A 24,150-nucleotide genomic window follows, 5' to 3' on the forward strand; every position below is an offset into this window, starting at 1 on the left:
TAAGTTGGCTGCAGTAAAATTGTGCTGCAGTCAGCCTCAAATGCTTTTTCTCTAAATTTCCTCAGTAGCGATTCACGAAAAGAATGCCTCCTTTCCTCCAGAGACTCCCACCCGAGTTCCTGAAGCATTTCCGTAACACTCGCGTAATGATCAAACCTACCAGTAACAAATCTAGCAGCCCGGCTCTGAATTGCTTCTATGTCCTCCCTCAATCCGACTTCAGCAAACAGCTGCACACGATGGGGACAGAAAAAGGACATGCAGACTATGTCGTACGGGAGATGAAACTGCACCATATTTAATATTTCAGTGTGAAACACTGGAGGCCTAAAGACTCAAAATATTTCAGTGACTAACTCCTGAAGAAACTATGTCTAACAAACACCTCGTAAGCCCTAAAGGGTCTCCTACTGCTCTTGAAGGGAACCGGATGGCTCTACTAGAACAGAAGGGAGAGGTACCGCGCAATAGTTTCAGTGCAGGCAACATGGGGCTAGGATTACCGTTGTTTCATCTTCCTCATTAAATAAGTCGCAAGCTTCTCTGCCCCCCCCCACCCCCCCAGTAGTTCTGCGATCAGTCTATCAGAAATCGAGAAACCACCTCTTTTTACATTTGCGCAGATTCTCCAGTGTACTATGCCCACAGTATCAGGCGCTTCACAGATACAGGGCGCATGGTCGTCCCCAGGGAGACAAGAAAAATTATCTTGCCCCACCACATCGAAAGCGTATTGTTTTGTAGAGAGGGGGCAGCTAATAATGGACACCGACCAGTAGCAAGTACCAAGAACCATTTTGCGTGAAATCCCAATAACGATCTGAGTTGCTGCTCTCACCCGCCCCAGTCCCTCACTTGGCTCAGATCCTGGTTACGCTCATTGGTGTGTACGCGCAATGATGAGAAACGTTTATTGACAGACGGCAAAGACTGCTATAGAATTCGTGGAAAAGAAGAAAAAATTAAACATTTACAACACACTGAATCGACCTGAAGATGGTGGAACAGTACTCCGGAACACGAAAGACTATGTTTTCGGATATGCGTGTATCTCAATTGATATTTTTAATGATAATACTTGGAACAGTCCTAAATTGTGTGTGTACAAGGTTAAACAAAACAATGGCTTCCGAAACATTTTGTCAAGGACGTGGGATAACTCGGTAGCTATACTCACAAAACTGTTGTAAAACATCTAGCTTTAAGTATTGTGCCATTCAGCTATAATTTCTGGTAGGAATTGTTCCCCAAGGTGTGCACAACTATCTGATTGGCAGTTCGACATTAAAGTAGATTACGAAGCGTTTGGTACCAGGCAGTTTAATTTTGATCTAAATATTTTGATACAATCGCGGACACAAACGCAGAAATACGAATGTTAATATGGCATAAATTAAAAAAGTTAAGCCGTTAACATGTTTGGAAAGACACTCGGCATTCTCGGCAGTATACTACGGTTTGACGCGCTTTTGAAAATCTAGAGATACGGAATATTTCTTGTCAGTGGCATCCTACCCCAGTGAGTCCGAAAAGTTTCAGGACTGATTTTAAAAGAATATAAGACATTAAGATGGTAGTTTTAATACTTCAGGTGTTCGAGATAGACGGCCCCACTTGAGTGCAGCTCGCAGAACGTTCATACGACCTGTGGAACTGTCAGAAATATCCTTCTTTGGATTGTCGTCAAGTTGTACGTAAAGTTGACATGAATATTGATTATCTCATCAACGCGTTGTCATTACCCGAATGTCCGCATCCGTAGCGTAGCGGTAGCGTTACCGCCTACCACGCAAGGGGCCCGGGTTCGATTCCCGGCAGGGGACTGGGTGTTGTGTGTCCTTCATCATCATTGACTCACTAGTCGCCGATGTGGCGTCAACTAAAAAGGACTTGCAATACGGCGGCCGAACTCCCCCGAATGGGGCGTCCCGGCCAACAATGCCATACGATCATTTAATTTTCATTACGCGAATTTCTGCATCTTACCATGGGTAACAGAAGAAATATTGAATTTAATTGATGAAAGGAGAAAATATAAAAATGCAGTAAATGAAGCAGGCAAAAGGGAATACAAACGTCTCAAAAATGAGATCGACAGAAAGTGCAGAATGGCTAAGCAGGGATGGCTAGAGGACAAATGTAAGAATGTAGAGGCTTGTCTCACTAGGGGTAAGATAGATACTGCCTACAGGAAAATTAAAGAGACCTTTGGAGAGAAGAGAACCACTTGTATGAATATCAAGAGCTCAGATGGCAACCCAGTTCTAAGCAAAGATGGGAAGGCAGAAAGGTGGAAGGAGTATATAGAGGGTTTATACAAGGGCGATGTACTTGAGGACAGTATTATGGAAATGGAAGAGGGTGTAGATGAATTGAAATGGGAGATAAGATACTGCGTGAAGAGTTTGACAGAGCACTGAAAGACCTGAGTCGAAACAAGGCCCCGGGAGTAGACAACATTCCATTAGAACTACTGATGGCCTTGGGAGAGCCAGTCATGACAAAACTCTACCATCTGGTGAGCAAGATGTATGAGACAGGCGAAATACCCACAGACTTCAAGAAGAATATAATAATTCCAATACCAAAGAAAGCAGGTGTTGACAGATGTGAAAATTACCGAACTATCAGTTTAATAAGTCTCAGCTGCAAAATACTAACGCGAATTCGTTACAGACGAATGGAAAAACTGGTAGAAGCGGACCTCGGGGAAGATCAGTTTGGATTCCGTAGAAATGTTGAAACACGTGAGACAATACTAACCTTACGACTTATCTTAGAAGAAAGATTAAGGAAAGGCAAACCTACGTTTCTAGCATTTGTAGACTTAGAGAAAGCTTTTGACAACGTTAACTGGAATACTCTCTTTCAAATTCTGAAGGTGGCAGGGGTAAAATACAGGGAGCGAAAGGCTATTTACAATTTGTACAGAAACCAGATGGCAGTTATAAGAGTCGATGGGCATGAAAGGGAAGCAGTGGTTGGGAAGGGAGTGAGACAGGTTTGTAGCCTCTCCCCGATGTTATTCAATCTGTATATTGAGCAAGCAGTAAAGGAAACAAAAGAAAAATTCGGAGTAGGTATTAAAATTCATGGAGAAGAAGTAAAAACTTTGAGGTTCGCCGATGACATTGTAATTCTGTCAGAGACAGCAAAGGACTTGGAAGAGCAGTTGAACGGAATGGACAGTGTCTTGAAAGGAGGATATAAGATGAACATCAACAAAAACAAAACGAGGATAATGGAATGTAGTCAAATTAAATCGAGTGATGCTGAGGGGATTAGATTAGGAAATGAGACACTTAAAGTAGTAAAGGAGTTTTGCTATTTAGGGAGCAAAATAACTGATGATGGTCGAAGTAGAGAGGATATAAAATGTAGACTGGCAATGGCAAGGAAATCGTTTCTGAAGAAGAGAAATTTGTTAACATCGAGTATAGATTTAAGTGTCAGGAAGTCGTTTCTGAAAGTATTTGTATGGAGTGTAGCCATGTATGGAAGTGAAACATGGACGATAAACTGTTTGGACAAGAAGAGAATAGAAGCTTTCGAAATGTGGTGCTACAGAGGAATGCTGAAGATATGGTGGGTAGATCACGTAACTAATGAGGAGGTATTGAATAGGATTGGGGAGAAGAGAAGTTTGTGGCTCAACTTGACTAGAAGAAGGGATCGGTTGGTAGGACATGTTTTGAGGCATCAAGGGATCACAAATTTAGCATTGGAGGGCAGCGTGGAGGGTAAAAATCGTAGAGGGAGACCAAGAGATCAATACACTAAGCAGATTCAGAAGGATGTAGTTTGCAGTAGGTACTGGGAGATGAAGAAGCTTGTACAGGATAGAGTAGCATGGAGAGCTGCATCAAACCAGTCTCAGGACTGAAGACCACAACAACAACAACAACACCGTTATGGTAGATTAGCATCGCTAAGACCAAGTCACAACACCAATTATGATTTTTTCCAGAAAAGAATTATCCGTGTTTTTCATTTCAGTCAAACTGCGGCAAGAGTCCACGCGTCGTTGCTTTTAGTCGGGAGTCAGAAGGCGTGGGACGAAATTTGCACACGCTTTTCTCTCCTTCGAAACGTACTGGAGAATGGCTGGAACACATCATTTAGAGATATTGCTCCATGCCGATTTGCGAGACACGTCGACTACTTAACTTTGCATGCTCATAACTGACCGATCTAATGCTCATCTACTGCTTGCAGTTGAGACCATAGTTACTGCAGTGACTTCGCTTATACGTCAGAAGTAAAATCAGTCTGGGGGTATGAGTGGTACCCGAAATTCGTTATGTGTTCAAAGGGAAGATTTTCTCTACGTACATTATACTCCAGTTTCATGATGTCTCCTAGCCATCTGCAGCAGCGGACGTTGCTCGCTCTCGTGTATAATTTTACCCGCATGTTTTTTTAACCGTCCTCAAAAATTGGTGTAGAGGGTTTTATTCTGGTTGTCTGGGCGTGCTCATTACGCGGGAGGTTTGCGATGATTATATGCAAAAATGGCTTGCTTAGTGACTAGGGCGCAATTACGTGATTCGGTTAGTGAGATCCCATCTGTGTCTCATCAAGTCGAGTTGGTTCCATCAAACAGAGACCTGAAATCCGATTGATTCCTCCGCTCGCATTCACTCTGTCGGAACACAGTCCACAGTCTGTGCCGCCTGTTCGCTATGATGGATTAGGAAAGAAGGTGTAATTGTACCGAAGCACGCAGCTAATTTCGCCGGACGGCCGTGTCACCCGCGCCGCTCCAAATGAGTGCTGTAATTAGAGCGTAAATTAAGGAGGAACGGTAGCGGCGATTCCAATTTGCCGGTGCCGGCAGGGCCGCTGCCTGGGGCCGGGTCCTCAGCCACAGAAGTGGAACAAAGGCGCGCCGCCCGCCGACAATGACCACCGCCGAGTGCCGACTTCTGAGCGCCGAGCGCCTTCCCACGGCCGCCCCTGCTGATGGGAATTCCTCTGAAGCCGCCTGCTGCCTCTCTTGCACAGCTCTTAATGCCACCTGGAACTCCGCAGCTGCGCCTCGAAACTCTCTCATTTCGTGGCACTCTCACCCAAGATGTTTTTTGAGTATCCCGCCTGGAAGGCGGCGCGTGGGTATGAACGGGAAAAGGTAACACAAGTCGGTACTGCAAGAAAATGGTTTACTGGTGCAAAAACAAGGTGATAAACGATTACATAACTTTGTACGTAGGTGCGATGCTGAAGCGAAGTGTCCTGGCTGGCTGCACCTGATGAAATGGGCTGAAGCAGTCGCGGAGCTCGTAGACCTCGACAGCACCGGCTAGAGGGCGCTGTCGTCGGTGTCTCTCGTAGTGCCAACCTAGCAGAGCGGACCTACGTTGTGGCATCGTAGCTATCGATACCACAACTTGTCATAGTTTTTGTTTTGCACGCTGCGGGGTTCAACCAAAAAATGCTGACAATTTTCCGTTTGTCTACATACGCTGAAGGAAATGGAAAGTGCAACACCATTAAGCACCAGTCAGACATTTGTCAAGTTTCCGTAGAGGCACATTTCAAAGCTGGTGTTAAGTGATTAAACGTTCATTCCATTTGGAACCGATGTCCCTCATCAACATTCGTATGAGGTGTGATGCCCCACGGGCGCGAACAAACTCCTGTATTCGATGTGGCATGGAAGTGGCTTCGAATGTCAACTTCAGATACGAGGGTGAGTCAAATGAAAACCTTAAATATTTTTTAAAACATTATTTATTGTGCAGAAGTGATACAAAGCTGTGTCACTTTTCAACATAATCTCCCCCACGGTCAATGCAAGTCCTCCAGCGCTTACAAAGTGCATAAATTCCTTTAGAAAAGAAATTCTTTTGTTAGTCCGCGCAACCACTCATGCCCCGCGTGGCGTACCTCTTCATCAGAACGGAACTTCTTTCCTCCCATTGCGTCTTTGAGTGGTCCATGGAAATTACTTGGGGCAAGGTCTGGTGAGTATGGTGGATGAGAATGACACATAAAATGCAGGTCTGTGATTGTTGCAACTGTTGTACGGGCGGTGTGGGGCCTTGCATTGTCATGTAGCAAAAGGACACCTGCTGACGGCAATCCACGTCGCTCTGATTTGATTGCAGGCCGCAGATGATTTTTTTAGGAGATCTGTGTATGATGCACTGGTGACAGTGGTCCCTCTAGGCATGTAATGCTCCTAAATGACGCCTTTTTCCTCTCAAAAGTGAGTCGGCATATCCTTCCCTGCTGATGGTTCTGTTCGAAACTTCATTGGTTTTGGTGATGTGAAATGGCGCCATTCCTTGCTCGCTCTCTTCGTTTCCGGTTGGTGGAAGTGGATCCAGGTTTCGTCCCCAGTAACGATTCTTGCAAGGAAGCCATCACCTTCTCGTTCAAAGCGCCGAATAGGTTCTTCACAAACATCAACACGTCGTTGTCTCATTTCAGGAGTCAGCTGCCGTGGTACCCATCTTGAGACACTTTGTGAAACTGGACACATCATGCACAATGTGGTATGCTGACCTATGACTAATCTGTAAACATGCTGCAATGTCATTCAGTGCCACTCGGCGGTTTTCCTTCACAATGGCTTCAACTGCTGTAATGTTGTGTGAAGTCACAACTCGTTGTGCCTGACCTGGACGAGGAGCATCTTCCACTGAAGTCACACCATTTGCGAACTTCCTACTCCATTCGTAGACTTGCTGCTGTGACAAACATGCATCACCGTACTGAACCTTCATTCGTCGATGAATTTCAATAAGTTTCACACCTTAACTATGCAAAAACCGAATAACAGAACGCTGTTCTTCCCTGGTGCAAATCGCAAGTGGGGCGGCCATCTTTATACTGATACTGCGACGGTATGTGTGCATCTGCACTATGCTGCCACCTACAGGCCATTCTGCACTCTGTTTGTACCACACTTACCAACTTACAAGATAACGGCGCGAAATTTCGGTTTGTTATTACACATTTAAGGTTTTCATTTGACTCACCCTCGTATTTCCTGCCGTCAAATGAAACTGTGTGGTTCCAGAGACCTTTCCAAGTCTCACACATCTATGGCGTATATATGCAGACTGAAGCAAAGAATGAAAATTTCACAGCCTTAGTAAAAATTTTCATCCTTCATTTTGGTATGCGTGTATACACTGAAGCGCCAAAGAAAATGGTATCAGGATACGTATTCAAATACAGAGATATGTAAACGGGCAGAATACTGCGCTCCGGTTGGAAACGCCTATACAGGGTGATTCACGAAGATATGGAAATATTTCAATATGTTATTCTACGAGTAAAACTAAAGAAAAAGTTGATATAAACTTAGGCCCCCAAATGTTTAGTTACAGAGTAAACGGCTAACAAAACATTTTGCCTGAAATTCAGCAACTTTGCTGATATGGAGCCATCGTAAAACTGTGCGAGGTTCAAGTAAAGCACGATTTCCATTTATTTTGTTGTTATTGGTCTGGTGAATCTAATAAAACATGTCCCAGACTTGTATCTGCACCAGATGTATTGTAAAACTGTATGTACACTGTACAACTTCCTCAACACTGAGTTTTGTTTTTCCCGGTTTAACATGAATTGACGTGTGCTATGGTACTAAAAAAAGCAGATTATCTGACACATTCATACAGTTTCAGTTAACGTTATTAGCATCATTTTTTCAAAACTAAGTTCTCTACAACTTCTGTTGAAAACTTTGCGCAATTTCCTGGAATTTAGAAAACAAATTGGGCCAAGTAGTTAATAAATTAAAAATTTTACGATATTACTTCTTTTCTTCTCTGGATGTTCTGGAAAACAACTGTAGACGTCTGAGACATGTTTTATTACGTTCACCAGATCAATAACAACAAGATAAATGGGAGAAATGATCATCACGATAAAATAAGAGAAATCAGGGCTCGCACAGAAAAATTTAAGTGCTCGTTTTTCCCGTGCGCCGTTCGAGAGTGGAACGGTAGAGAGACAGCTTGAAGGTGGTTCATTGAACCCTCTACCAGGCACTTTATCGGGAATAGCAGAGTAATCACATAGATGTAGATGTAGAAATCGTGCTTTACTTTTACCTCGTACAGTTTTGCGATGGCTTCATATTAACGAAGTTGCTAAATTTCAGGCAAAATCTGTTATTAGTCGTAACTCCGTAACTAAACATTTGCAGACCTTTGTTTGTATGAACTTTTTTCTTCAGTTTTACTTCTAGAATAACATATTAAAATATTTGCATATCTTCGTGAATCACGCTGTATAACACAACAAGTGTCTGGCACAGTTGCCAGATCGGCTACTGCTGCTGCAATGGCAAGTTATCAAGATTTAAGTCAGTTTGGACGTGATGATACAGTTGGCGCACGAGCGGTGGTGAAGCTGATGACGTTTTAGTTCGGTGGGCGCTCAACTGCGCGGTCTTCAGCGCCCATACAAGTCTAAATTTTTACACGGGCCAATTTCGTTCACAGGATTGATACAGGACTCCTGATACGTCTAGATAAGACTCTGACAGGTGACACGTACGTACGCATACTGTCTGATCACCTGCATCCATTCTGTCCCTTGTGTATTCCGACCGACTTGGGCAAATCCAGCGGGACAATGCGACACCCCACACGTCCAGAATTGCTACAGAGTGGCTCCAGGAACACTCTTCTGAGCTTAAACACTTCCACTGGCCACCAAACTCCCAAGACATGAACTTACTGAGTATATCTGGGATGCATTGCAACGTGCTGTTCAGCAGAGATCTCCACCCCATTGTACTCTTACGGATTTATGGGCAGCCCTGCAGGATTCATGGTGTCAATACCCTCTAGGAGTACTTCAGACATTAGTCGAATCCATGCCACGTCGTGTTGCGACACTTCTGTGTGCTCGCGGGGACCCTACACGCATACCAGTTTCTTTGGCTCTTCAGTATACATTCCTCGTCATGCATGAAACAAATGCTGCAGGTTTCTATGAAAATGCAGGTCTTCCCATTGCCTCTGACATGCTCTGTGGCTGATAAACCATAGGACTGGACAGTACAGTTAAGGATTTTTGCATTACTCAAGGTGTTTGTTGTTTGAACCTTCATGCAGTGTCTTGCTGCGCAACAGTGGACACACCACTTCCCCATTATATTCGTAATATTCCCATTTTCAGACGAGTGTTGGAGAAGGAGTGAAAGCTTCGAGCGATTAAGATTGAGTTATGTAATATTTTTGTTTGTTTTTGCGGTTGTTGAAGATGATAAACCGCTGCGACAGTTGTTCCATGTGGAAGTCTGTCTAGATTGTTTCGCGGTACAGATAACGAAAGTTGCTGTGTATGTGTTTGTTTTAGACCCGGGGGGAGGGGGGGGGGTATTGGAGCGTAGAGAGGGAAGTGAAGTGGAAACACACCTCTTAACTCACTGAACTATGATTAGATTGCGGTTCAAAGTGTCAAACTCAGTATAGTAAATATAACAGTTAGTACGTTCCAGACAAGTTTCTCGTTGTATGAGAAAGGCGTCTTCAGTGGATTTTTTTCTTGAGAAACTTAAATATCACCTGTAAAATCAAAACTGTATTATTGCAGAAAAACTTCTACTGGAGCGGCCTTCAACACAAAAGGTGACTCACGTCTGGAACATCAATGAATGTCAAACTGCTGCAAGAAAGATTTTAAAGCGAATATACTTGCTGGTGGGAATGAGCGCATCATCTAACTTTTTCTCGATCTCAGGTTTGATAATTGGGGACAAATCAATAGACGAATGCTGAAATTTCTATGTCCATTCGTCGTTTCGGCAAGACAACCAAGTTCAGCCCTTTCTGCGTCTGTTAAGTCAAGCAGTATTCACTGCTCACTACGCAGAAATTCTTCCGCCTGGGGTTTCTCTGAATTCTGTATCTTGGTAATATCCTCAGAAATTTCCTCATCGTATATGTCTATTGCGCAGTCTCATAAAGTTTTTTTATGATATTATCCTTTATAACGAGTCTGTATAAGGACTTGAAAATGATTCTGTAATTATTTCAAGCGATCGTACCAATAAAATAAATGGGTAACGGAAGCTCTTACTTCCTTCTCCTAGCGTACCCTCCGCCAAAACCGTCCGGGAGTGGTACTCACAGCCCTCTAAACATGCCACTTATATTTATGCGCTATAAATTTCTGCGTACTTTCCTCGACGCTGATCGAACGATTTCATGCGTGATTACCGTGATGCACAGGGCCTGATTGCGAACTAGCTGCAGGTGGACAGGGCGGGGAAAAAATGTCTCTATCCGCGCAGCACAGAGTGCCAACCAGGCAGCGACAGCCGTGAAAACCGTAAAACCACAGAGCGTGCAGCGGCCGGTCGCCTTACGACCTCGCAGTGGCCCTACTAGAGCCAGCTCTGAGCCGAGCTGCCTTAATACTTATGCAAATCGAGTGGCAGTTTCCTCTGCCACTCCCCGAGCACGACGCCGCCGCAGAAAGAAAAACGAAGACGAACGGACTTAACCAGCGGCTTCCGAGGGACAGATCGCCTAATAGGTTTCCGCTCTATGATTTGATTTGAACATCGCACATTAACGTGGGCCATTACGGAGCTGTAGTACACGGCCGGGTAATTCATGTCTGCGGTGAACTAAACGGCCGTTGTAAATTAGTCGCCGCGCTCGTCCCACTCGATCCTTCTCCCGCTGCTCGGTCGGTATTTCGAGGAACAGAAAACGTATTTGGAGCGTACCGACGCGCAACCAGACAATTGTACCCGCCGGTTTTGCCCTCTGTTCCGCGTGTTTCCCGTATTTTTCTGTGTTTCTCTTTAGTTTTATTGTCAGGAGTGAACCTCAAGCGAGCCGCAGTCTGCTCCTACACACCACTGTGCGTGTGAATGATGCCGGCCAATTAGCGGCAATAGCAAGGCGGCTCACAGTAGCCCGTACTTAAGGCGCGCAGTGATCACAAGGCTGGGCTCTGTCTTCTCTCAGCGGCGGGCCGGACGTCAGCAATCACATACTGCATCTTCGACTGATGGCCATGCCGTTCCAGTATAGGAATGACTACTGCAGAGGAAAGGGTCTGAGTAACTATGCTGTTTCTGTGCTAGAGTATTGCAAAGAAATAAGCAGGCAATTGTTCGATTGTGAAGAAATTACTGCTCAAGAGCTTTACCAATGCAGTATGTCTATAATAACCAGTGCAAGTAGCAGATCAGCATTTAAAATTATTCAACACGGTGACAAAACTCACGAGATGGCGATATCCACATATACAGATGGCGGTAGTGTCGCGTAAACAAAGGTATAAAAGAGCAGTGCATTGGCGGAGCTGTTATTTGGAATCAGGTGATACACGTGGAAAGGTGGTCAACATGATTCTGGCCGCACAACCGAAATTAACAGACTTGAACGCGGATTGGTACTTGGAGCTAGACACATGGAACTTTCCACTCCGGAAATTTTTAGGGAATTCAGTATTCCGAGAACCAAAGTGTCAAGAATGTGCCGAGATTATCAAATTTCAGGCAGCAGGTGCAACAGACCAGCAACACAGCGTGAAACAGCCGCAGAAATCAATGTGGGACGTACGATTAACGTATCCGTGAGGAGAGGGCGGTGAAAGTTGCCGTTAATAGGCTATGGCAGCAGGCGACCGGTGCTATAGTAGCTTTGCTAACAGCACGACATCGCGTGCAGCGCCTCTCCTCCATGTCGGATGGACCTCAGATGAGTCCCGATTTCAGTTGGTAAGAGCTGAAGGTGGGGATCGAGTGTGGCGTAGACCCCACAAAGCCATGGACCCAAGTTGTTAACAAGTACTGTGCAAGCTGGTGGTGGCTCCTTTATGTTGCAGTCTGTCTTTACGTGGAATGGACGGGATCGTCTGGTCCAACTGAAACGATCGTTGACTGCAAATGTTAACGTACGGCTACTTGAAGACCATTTGCAGCCATTCATAGGCTGCCCGTTCCCAAACGTATCACTGGACCACAACTGTTCCTATTGGACTGAAGAACATTCTAGACAATTCGAGCGAATGATTTGGTCGCCCAGATAACCCGACGTGAAACTCATGGAACATTTATGGAACATAATCGGGAGGTCCGTTCCTGCACCGGCAACATTTCTGCAATTATGGACTGTCATACAGACAGCATGGCTCAGTATTTCCGTAGGGGACTGTGGTGTCACCGCCAGACACCACACTTGCTAGGTGGTAGCTTTAAATCGGCCGCGGTCCATTAGTACATGTCGGACCCGCGTGTCGCCACTGTCAGTGATCGCAGACCGAGCGCCACCACACGGCAGGTCTCGAGAGACGGACTAGCACTCGCCCCAGTTGTACGGACGACTTAGCTAGCGATGCACACTGACGAAGCCTCGCTCATTTGCAGAGCAGATAGTTAGAATAGCCTTTAGCTAAGTCAATGGCTACGACCTAGCAAGGCGCCATTAGTATTACATTGCATGATCTACAGAGTCTCACTTGTATCGTCAAGAGCGATGTACAACAATGATGGATTAAAGTTAAGTATTCCAGCAGCTACGTACTTTTCTTTATAGCATTCATTAAGTATCCTGTTTCAGACCTATCTCTAGCCTGCGTGAGTTTAACGCGTGCATTCGGCCTCCTCAACCAAGTAGTGTGCGTAGTGTTGGCTAACTGCTAACACTACAGGGGACTTTCAACAACTTGTTGAGGTCATGCCACGTCGAGTTGCTGCACTACACCGGGCAAAAGGAGATCCGACACGGTATTATGAGGTATCCCACGACTTTTGTCACATCAGTATATATTGTTAAACGGCAGTGTACTCAGTAACGAAACAAAGCAGTAGGCTCTGTCAGAAATATCGACTCTCAGACAATGTGTCTAATAGTGTATTTTGATACGACAGTATACCATAACACTTAAAACACTTGATAATGGCACTTTGAAGTCGAAATCATTATTGTGTAAGTGTAAATGTAACACTGTAAATAAACAACAGTCTAATTGCGGTACTGGCTTTAATGAAATATATTATGACTGTGGCCCCGTATTATGAAAAAACTATTAAATGGGACATTATGAAAAAACTATTAAATGGGATCGGGCATTGTCATTCTGCAAAATCAACATTTCATATCAGTCACAGTATTGTGGCCGTTCGCATTTCAATGCTCAGCTCAGTCACATCAATTGCTCTCCAGTGATTGTTTCCGTCGGTTTCAGCAGCTTTCTTCCACCGCCATCCCGGTCTTCGACGTCAAAATCGCCGTTCTTGAAGAGATGAAACGGTTCTTTGCACGTTCTTTCACTAATATGTCCCTCATCACTGGTATTACCCATCATTTTATGATCCTTACCCGTATATTTCTTCATGTTAAAGCAGAAAATTAAAATTTCCTGCAAATGACGAGAATTGGGCTCATAAGTTGACATATTGGTTCGAGTATAACTATATGATGCAACCACAGATCGACTAACATTTTCATGGCCTTATGTTTACAAATACCTAAGCTTGTTGTACGATACTTGGGACCTATCACCAGCACTACAATTTGTCGCTACTGTCATCTATTGTAAAAGATCGGAAGCAAAGTTGTAGACCTAATAGGAACTGTGTGTATGTCTGCAGGCAGCGGTCCTCACGGCGCGCAATTTACCCGGGTTATAACCATCCAGTATTTGAGGATGGAGCATTCAGCGATTTCCAACAAGCTTTAGACGTAATTTCAAACCTTTAAGAAACATTTTCTCGCTTACTAGATTTTCGCTGTTCGTGCACTAAAACTTAATCTTCAGGCATGACTTTTGAATTTATTACTTGTTTACAACTAACTCTGCTTGCAACATAATTGCGCCTTGTCACAGTTTGCGCGGCTCCCTCTGTCGGAGGTTCGAGTCCTCCCTCGGGCATGGGTATGTGTGTTGTCCTGGGCGTAAGTTAGTTGAAGTTAGATTAAGTAGTGTGTAAGCTTAGGGACCGATGACCTCAGCAGCCTGGTGCCACAGGACTTACCACAAATTTCCAAATTTTTCGCAACATAATTTGGAGGCAGAATCCAGTAATAACACTGAATGCACCTGCAAAATTATGTCGTAGAATGACACATGGTTCAGAAGATATGACGTCGTAAACATCACATGGACATGCTTGAAAAACTAGCTTTTGCTTAAAAAGGAGGGCAAATTGCAAAAACTCTGCTCATCCAATGTTTAATAATGAGAGGGCTTAGCAACTTCCTGCACACCCTAAACATAATTTCAAATCTTTTGTAAATCTTTTTCACTTAAAAGCTTAACGCCAAATATTTAACACATTAACTCATTTGTAAAATAATCAGTTGTTCCAAGCTATTTTATACAAGGTGGAGTTGGGGTCTTTAAACAAGCTAGTGTGTGAGTGGGAGGTTTTCTGTGCAGTGTGATTTGACTCGGTCGCAGCTTATCACACTTTACGTCATGTTTACCATAGAGTCTTAGTGATATTAAAAGTGAGTGTGTGGTACTGATCACACGTACGCTTGGATTTTACTCAGGGGCTCCTCCACCCACTGTAGAGGGATTTTAGTTCTTAGCTTCCTCTTTGGAACTTTGGTGTCCGTGTTCTATTGCCCAAAGAATTCAACCCTTCCACTCCAAATGACATGTATGGGAACTGCCTATCCATTGTAGGATGGTTCTCTCAAAGGAAGGAAGCACTACGAAGCGTCCATCACTAGTGGGGCCCACGATCCAGGGGCTTTCTTCGGCCGATTGTGGCAAGTATTCATACCTACTGTCTCACCTACCCCTCCACTCCACCATCTGTGAACCTCGAGGCTGAGACCACCGCTGTGTGCTTTTGCGGTATTGTTGAATGGATGCGAGCGTTCGCAGTACCCGTAGGCTGCTATGTTTGTCACGTTCGCAATGGCGTGCAATACGTAGAAAACTGATCCGCGACTCATTTTGTCTTTTTTCACTGTCGCTTCGATTGTGATGCGTTGTTTTCGACACTTGTCTTGCGATTCCAATTTCTTCAGAGACGTGATCTGCCATTCGTCATTCAGAATGGTTTGACCACATTCCAATTACCTTTGCCACCTAAGCACAGTGTGATATGATGGTGCTTCATTGCCGTGTTCTTTCACCAACTAAGTATGAATTGTTGTAGTATTGTAACACTTCAAATGCAGAAAGTATATCACCACACGATACTCCCATTTTACCAACGGGCTGCACCATTTTGCTTTGGGTCCTCTAGCGGGGTGCTGCAGTGCTGTGGCACTGAGATATCAGCGTGTATCAGAACTGAAGACGTACAGGCTGTCCTAGGAGAAATGGTCGGTATTCAGGGATATAACCGGAATGATTATTTGAAGCAAAAAAATCTAGAACACCTGGACTCTAAACTGCATACCTCAAGAGCTATGAGCGTTTGTTCGGTAGAAGTGATGTGTTCCACACTAGTGAAAGTAAACAAATGCCCATAGCTCTAAAGGTAGGCTTAGAGCCGATGTTTACTGGACATTTTTTAGTTGGTTTGGTCCATACACCTCTCAAAATATGGATAGCGAAGACCTTGCAGCAGAATAGAATTGTTTTACAGTAGTTGCCCATAGCTAGATATGCATTTTAGAGATCATTTTTACTAGACTTTTTTGCTTCTAGTGATGGTTCCTGTCACATCTCTCAATACTGAACATTACTCTTGGGGCACCCTGTATACCTCCTACCAGGGCCGAACATAAGATTACATTTCGCGGGGCGGGGCAGGGGGAAAACGCAGGACAAATCGGAAAGCTAATTTTACCTAGTGTGACTTTTTATATTAAAATATAATTATAGATTCGATTAAATCTTTTAATAGACGAGACACGCGGACAATAATTGATTTGCTGTTTTCGTTCGTCTTAAGTGATCCATAAATGTGTTAATATATAAATATTCATTTAATTTACAGCAGTATTGCTACGCAGTGGAAAAGCAAATACCTCGAAACATTCAAAGAAACTAATACAAAGTTACGAAGCAAAGTCCAAATCATCCGTTATTTTTCTTCTACGTGAAAGACATCTGTTTACTATACACAAATTTTTCGAAAAAAGACACTAACCTTGAGTCTATTCAGTTCCGAAGCAGCCCAGATGCAGCCCTGTTGCACCTAATTTTTCGTTGTATATCTAAGTATAGTACTGAGACTGCAAACAAGGGTAGGAATTATCTCAAACCGGTCCTTGGGTGACCTGATTCCAACTCAAGGATATCTGTGCGCAAATACAGATTTCATAATGTTAGAAAACTATTCACCATCTACTCTGCAGGCCGTGGTGGCCGAGCGGTTCTAGGCGCTACAGTCTGGAACCGCGCGACCGCTACGGTCGCCGGTTCGAATCCTGCCTCGGGCATGGGTGTGTGTGATGTCCTTAGGTTAGTTAGGTTTAAGTAGTTCTAAGTTCTAGGGGACTGATGACCTTAGCAGTTAAGTCCCATAGTGCTCAGAGCCATTTTGAACCATCTACTCTGTTTTACAAGAGATGACGTGTCATATACACTGGTATTCAAAATGAAAGCAACTAACGGGTATTTTGCAAGGCTGCGTTTATTTTGCTACAAAACAGTGTAAACAGTTGATAGTAAAGTAGAAACAATGTAAAGAATATAGAACGCAGGCAACTAAACTTGCATAACGGTAGACAAAAATGTTCTTCCCTTTTTTCAACTTAACGGATTTGTACACACATTGCGACGACTGTTCTCAGTAAGGTGTGTGATTATCTCTGGCAGCAATACAGGCCCTACAAAAGCGGGTCATGCTGTGAATGTCATCAATATCACTATGAGATTGACCACAGCGATATTATCCTACAAGGCCTCTCTCAGGAAAATTCGCGACGTCTCGAACTGGTCATGAATGCCTGCGTCGGATATATCTTAGACGTTCGGCTTTTTGATCACATTTCACCAGCATATGCAAAATTGTCCTGGTTGCGTGCAGACAAACGTAGAGATTTCTATACACTCTGTCTCATCTGCTGCCATATAAACGTACACTGTCCCTCATATCTCTCCTCGTCCTTAACGCTTATGTCGGAACAACATGACAGAAACACACGTTCCCATCATAATAAAATCCTCTCTGTTCCACTGCATCGCTCAGTCACCTTCTCCAAGTCCTTTACAGAAGCGGGAACCCGACTCTGAGATAACCTCCCTCGTTACGTTAGAGAACTTAGAAGCATGTCCGGCTTCAAAAAACAATCAATGACGTATCTACTTAAGCAACAGTAATGCCTTCCTCTGTACCTGAATGCACTTCACCTCACTACTTCCCTCTTTCCCCCTCCTTAAATTTCCCTCTCCCAAAACTCGCTACACTAGTAAACATCTGCTTTACACAACAAGATATTAACGTACATATGCACAAATCTTCATTACTATTGCAATTTTTTTTCATGTTTATCATTATTATTTGATTTTTTACTGCTATTTTTATTGATTTTATCATAATTTGTATGTATAGCACCTGTTGTAAAAATACTGCCAGCATTTACTTTATTAGGTCTTAATCATTACTATTTATTCATTTTGTCACTAGAGTAATTTAATATTCTTATTTAAACTATTGTCATGATGTAACTCTGATGTGTGAAATGCTGCATGTGTTGAACACTGGTTCGATGTAAGAGAGGGCCTGATGGTCCTAATTTGATCAGGTTAAATAAATAAATGAGACAGTAACGCCCGTTCTTCCTGCAGAACTTCTCTCAGGTCTCGGAGAGTGGTCGGTGGATGCTAACGTGATGCAACACGTCTCCCTAGTGCATCCCAGACAGGCTCTAAGGGATTCCAATTTGGAGAGCGAGCGGGTCACGCTATGCGTGCACTATTTTCTGTTTCCAAAAAAACATCAACCACCCGTGCCCTATGAGGTTGAGAATTAGCGTCCATCAATATGATGTCTGGGCCTACAGCAACTCGGAACAACCGCACATGAGGTCATAAGGTCTCGTCACGATACCTGACAGCAGTAAACCCTGCCGATTCACCTGTATAATTTTAGGAAGGTGGTCAACATAATCTCCTCCCACGCCATTAAGGATCTTCCTCTATGTCGGTCCCTTTCCACAATGGTTGGATCCCTACATCGTGTTCCACGTTCTCTTCTGATGCGAATCCGTCGAGAATCATTCTCCAGACTAAAAAATGGTTCAAATGGCTCTGAGCACTATGTGACTTAACATCTGAGGTCATCAGTCCCCTAGAACGTAGAACTGCCTAAAGCTAACTGACCTAAGGACATCACACACATCAATGCTCCAGGCAGGATTCGAACCTGCGACCGTAGCGGTTGCGCGGTTCCAGACTGAAGCGCCTAGAACCACTCGGCCACAACGGCCGGTTCTCCAGACTAGATCAGGACTCATCTTCGAAAAGAAGAGTGGCCCACTGTTCGACCGTCCAGGTAGCATGTTGATGACTCCAGTCTAGACGTTCCCTTCTGGGAAGACTCGACAGAGGTACACATACAGCACGTCTGTGGCAATAAAGCCCACTCTACCGAAAGTTTCTGTACACCTTTTGCTTCATACAACCCGTACAGTGGATGCTACTAGGTCAGATGTCAGTTACAGTACAGTAGTACAGCGGTACCGACGTGCCTTTGGACCCAAATAACGGATTTCTCTTCCTGATATCACATGTGGTCGGCTACGCCCTGGTCTTCGATTGGTCTTCGAGGTACAGTTTCGATCTCTACAAATTGTCGGAACAGAACAGAACGATTCACCGTAAGCCAATGAGCCACATCAGTTTGCGATTGTTGTGCTTCCATTCTTCCTTTGGCCTTCCACCGCATTTTGTATGGCAGGCGTCTTCTCTGTGCCGTACTGCACCGTCTGTGACCGTGTACACAGCGATTATGAAAGGGAGACTAACCAGCAAAAAAATGGTTCAAATGGCTCTGAGCACTATGGGACTCAACATCTTAGGTCATAAGTCCCCTAGAACTTAGAACTACTTAAACCTAACTAACCTAAGGACATCACACACACCCATGCCCGAGGCAGGATTCGAACCTGCGACCGTAGCAGTCCCGCGGTTCCGGACTGCAGCGCCAGAACCGCTAGACCACCGCGGCCGGCTCAAACTAACCAGCAAACATTACCCTGTTTGATAGGTGCTCTGACGTCATCTTTGCCGTGGTTGTCCGTTAACCGGAATGCTGTCCTCCGTGCAGAACATGACTGTACGGAAATTTGTTGACAGTCGGTATGATTATCTCGTGAATTAGTCACAGGGCGGGGAAATAGCAGTTTGTTGCTTTAATTTTGGACACCAGTGCAGTTACGTGAATCTTCTTGTGTTGTTTTTCAACAACTTCTTTATACTTGAAACTCCTTTCACTTGCCTTTAATCAAGAATGAATAATAGTATTAAGAAGCATTTTGGTACTAGAAATTTTCCATTGTGTCAAGTATAAGCCCAAACAATTTCGGGGGAGGGAGGGAGGCACTGGCGCCGCGCGCTATCCCCCCCCCCTCCCCCCTCCGTCCACCATCGTGCAAGCCTCTCTCCTCTCATCAAAAAAATTAAATATGAGACTTTATTGTTTCGAGGTGATTGTTAAAAATTTTATGACAACTCTTTGTAGTTACTGATATTATTTATATGTCTGTGCCATGGCACTGATGCGATCATTTTCGCCACTAAGGAAGCTGACGTTTTATGTTTCAGTTTGTTCGCGAGCGGAGCAACGCACTACGGTGGTGCCAACCTGACGCCGCACTCTCCCGGAGAAGCGAAGTCCGGCTACCCGTACTTCGGCCAGCTGAGCAGCATGGATGCCGGGATGGTTTGCAGTCGTGTCCACTAGGCTCCACGGGAAGCAGCGAGGAAGGGGCCAGACGCTGGCCGCGTCACACTGTCATCTCGCCGATGTTACTGTGCCGCCGTCCAAACCTGCTACCGTGTTATCGAAACTTTACGATTCGAGCGAACAGTCGACGAAACACAGCTTGCTGCAGACATTCTGCTGAACATATGCCAATCATAGGACAAAGTGGCACAAACACCATTTACTGATAGCATATTCCAACTGCAAGCAGCCACAGGTTACTCCCCATCACACCTGACAAATACTGTGAATTGGAACCCGTCTCTTTTGCTAAACTTAGCAAGTAATCTCACTAATGATCAAGCCATCTCGAATGAAAATATGAAATGTGTTAGTGGATCGTATGCGAGTGACAGAGCGTGTGACGTTGGTTTTTCCAGCATAGTTCTCACATCTGCAGCTTTCCGCTTATTCAAAACAGTGTAATCTACAGTGTTGAGTGTTTGACTTCAGCTTCGGACAGTTTGTTTCCTGCAGGGAGATGTCACGAGTGATTCTACATTTTAATTATTTGACTTATTTTCACGGAACGAATTCTTCGTTAAGGAAATATTCCTGCTACTACGCGTCATTATCTCTCTGTCTATGCTAAATCAGCAATAGGATGTTGATTTGTGTGTGTTATGTATGTAACACCAGAAACCAGGTCTCACTTCAAAGACATTAAAGCGTGGTCCTTTTTTCACACTGACAATGAAATTCATAGCTTCAGACGTTAAAGTAATTCCTCGAACGTCGTTCAATCTGTGAGCTTTGTTTTCAGTCCATGTGCAGTTCTCTCTTAATATTTTGCTTTAACTGACACAAATATCTTAAAACTGTATGATTACAGAATCCTTTTAAAAGGTATGAAGCAGAATTGTAAAATATTACCAATTCCATCCATTACACCGTCTCATAATCAGATGATGTGTTGCTATAATATTTAAAACGAATTTATAAATATGCTATTTTATATTGATATTTTGTATAGTGTATTTATTATTAAATAAGTAGCAAGCATCAATGTACAAACGTCTACATTGTAAATAATAGGTCTCATAATGTGAAACACATGTTTTTATTAATATATTTTCTTCAATATGGGTGAAGACGTCTGTACATATTCCAGTGTAGATAGTCTGTATAGCGCGTCACATACATCGCAAAATGTCTGTTGCAGATTTTTTCACTATGTTAACGAACTTATTACCTTCATCAACAAATGGTTAGCAAAAGAGTTGTATCCATGTTTAGCGCTTATTATTCTCTTATACAGAAGTGTGTTCGAGAAAAAAAAAGACTCGAAATACATGCAAACCGACAAGAAAAAGTTATTTTATATCCAGTGCGCGAATCATAATGAAAAAATTTTCTTTGATTTTTCGCTTGAGTGATGAGCAGCATCTTCTGGCAGTCGATCTACGATAGTTGACGGTAACGTACTAAATAATGAAGTGATGCCTGCTTGTAACTAGTGTGACTGTGGGGGGGGGGGACAAATATAATGTTGTTATACCAGATAATGACCATGAAAACCGCTAACAGCGTTTTCGGTACTTCTTTCACACATATTGATTATGGCATTGGTGATAAAACGTAGAATCCCGAAAACTCAACAAACATTAGAAAAAACGTAGAATGCCGAAATCTCAACAAAAATTAAATTTCTACTAACATTTTAGATTCGCCCACCCTTTACTTTTGCATTATTCAGAAATTTTCTTCCCTTTTACTATTCACTGACGAGTCAGATGTAGGTGACAATAATGGTAATAATAACTATTGTAATAACAAACGATGCAGTTATTCCTAACGTACTGGAGCGACAGATGCGTCAGTGAGCAAATTAGTTTCCACTTTCATCTTTACGTAGTAAAATTGTTTGTAAGAACATCGCTGGAGTAACCGTGATCTAGCCGCCAGGTGCCTTACCGACATTTCACCTTCAGCTTGTCATTCGAGAATGACTTAATAAACTGTACGTAGTTCAAATCATACCTCGGATAAAATAGTTTTGAAGCCGTTGGAATGAATTTACACAAAGTGTTAAATCTATTTACATCGTCATGTGTTTTACGAAACCGACACAAGCTGGAGAGAAATGTTGTATGATTGTAAATTACTTAGAATATTTTTAATTTGTAACATTTTTGCTAACATTTAAGAGTTTGGGTGTGCTACATCTCAAACAAAGAAGTTTTATGTAGTAAACAACATTTTTTACACGGATTTCTTAATTTATTGCTTCCTATACAATTTTAGAGTGCCTTGTTATAGCTTAAGTGCCTTAGAAAAATCTCTGCCACGAAATCGTTATAAAATTATTACTTCTCCACTATTTATACATTGTCAATTTGTAGATACCAACAATTAGATTCATTAAATAATTAATAAGTTTGAGAAATTTGTAATAATCACTATTCGTGATTTTTCTTGTAATACTGTTACATGTACATGGGAGAATTTTTTAAACAATAAATCTTCATAGAAACTAAGTGTGTTATTGACAAACAAACACAATCAGCCAAGAAAATTCTCAGAAAGATTGCAATAAAGGTTACCGTAACACTCGAAAAGAAAGTAGATGTGAAATACGTCATCATCATTGTCATCAACACTGTGAAGAAGTAAACCATTTATGGTTTGTTTCAACCTTAGAATTCTTGGTCTAGCCATCCATTTCTCGGCGTCTTGTTTTCAATGTTTTAGCTTGTAATATAAAAATTTAATAAATGCAATGACAGATTAGGTTTATCAGTTCACAAGAACCTGTCTGACGGCGAAATGAGTCTTCTGGGTAAATAGATATCTGTGATTGAAGACAGCTGGATCAGAAATGGAAATCCTAATTTTTTTTCCTGCATCTGTTCTCACAAATTCCATAGAGTACATGTGAGACAGGCGAAGTACTCTGAGACTTCAAGAAGAATACAATAATCCCATTTCCGAAGAAAGCAGGTGCTGACAGGTGTGAATATTATCGAACTACCAGTTTAATAAGTCATGGTTGCAAAATACTACAACGAAATCTTTACAGAAGATTGGAAAAACTGTAAAAGCTGACTTCGGGGAATTTCAGTTTGGTTTCTCAAGAATTGTAGGAACAAGTGAGGAAATACTAACCCTACGATTTCTCTTCGAAGTTAGGTTAAGGAAAGGCAAACCTACGGTTGTAGCACTTGTAGGTTTAGAGAAGGCTTTTGACAATGTTCGCTGGAATACTCTCTTTGAGATTCTGGAGGCAGCAGCGGCAAAATACAGATAGCTAAAAGCTATTTGCATCTTGTATAGAAACCAGAATGGCAGTTGTAAGAGTTGAGGGGGCATAAAAGGAAACCAGTGACTGAGAAGGGAGTGTGAGAAGGTTGTGGCCTATCCCAGATGTTACTCAGCTTGTTCACTGAGCAAGCAGCAAAGGAAACCAAAGAAAAATTTGGAGTAGAAATTGAAGTTCAGAGAGAAGAAACAAAAACTTAGAGATTGGCCGACGACATTGTAATTCTATCAGAGACAGCGGAGGAGTTTGAGGAGCAGTTGAGCGGAATGGACAGTGTCTTGACTGGGAGATGAGCATCGACAAAAGCGAAACAAGCATAATGGAATGTGGTAGAATCACATCAGGTGATGGAGAGGGAATTAGATTTGGAAACGCGTAACTTAAAACAGTAGATGAGTTTTGCTATTTGGGCGGCAAAATAATTGATGATGGCCGAAGTAGAGAGAAATGTAGATTGGCAATGACAAGAAAAGCATTTCTGAAGAAGAGAAATATGTTAATATCGAATATAGGTTTAGGCGTTAGGGAGTCTTTTCTGAAAGCGTTGTCACGGAAGTGAAATATGGGCGATAAACAGTTTAGGGAAGAAGATAATAGAAGCTTTTGAAATCTGGTGTTACAGAAGAATGGTGAAGATCAGATTGGTAGATCACGTAACTAACGAAGAGATACTGAACGGGAAAGAAGAGAGAAAATTTGTGGTACAACCTGACTAGAAGACAGGATCGGTTATAGGACACATTCTGTGGCATCAAGGGATCGCCAATTTGATATTGGAGGGAAGAGTGGGGGGGGGGGGGTAAACTAGCAGAGGGAGGCCACGAGGTGAATACAGTAAGCTGATTCAGAAGGACGTGGGTTGCATTAGTTATTGGGGGATGAAGAGGCTTGCCCAGGATAGAGTAGATGCAGAACTTCATCAAACCAGACTTCGGACTGAAAACCACAATACCAATAGAGTTCCATTTGTTCAGAGACCTTAAAAAATATACCACGATTATAGCTGGTTTCCTGTCAGGGTCTAAAAAAGGAATGATTAGCGTAGGCAGTCCTCCACATTTTAATTGCTTTGCCT

At 43.1% G+C, this 24,150-nt stretch overlaps 1 protein-coding gene across 1 annotated transcript in view; it reads left to right on the forward strand.

The window, feature by feature from the left end:
* Positions 1-20,590, forward strand: part of LOC126235383 (protein gooseberry-like) — a 257,204-nt gene extending 236,614 nt beyond the window's left edge. The window contains exon 8 of the mRNA XM_049944106.1: positions 19,657-20,590. Within this exon, the coding sequence (XP_049800063.1) occupies positions 19,657-19,795 (139 nt within the window). The 3' untranslated portion in view covers positions 19,796-20,590. The remainder of the gene's footprint in view (positions 1-19,656) is intronic.
* Positions 20,591-24,150: the final 3,560 nt, after the last annotated feature.

The sequence above is a fragment of the Schistocerca nitens genome, chromosome 2, assembly GCF_023898315.1.
Source record: "Schistocerca nitens isolate TAMUIC-IGC-003100 chromosome 2, iqSchNite1.1, whole genome shotgun sequence".
In the NCBI taxonomy this organism is placed as follows: domain Eukaryota; kingdom Metazoa; phylum Arthropoda; class Insecta; order Orthoptera; family Acrididae; genus Schistocerca; species Schistocerca nitens.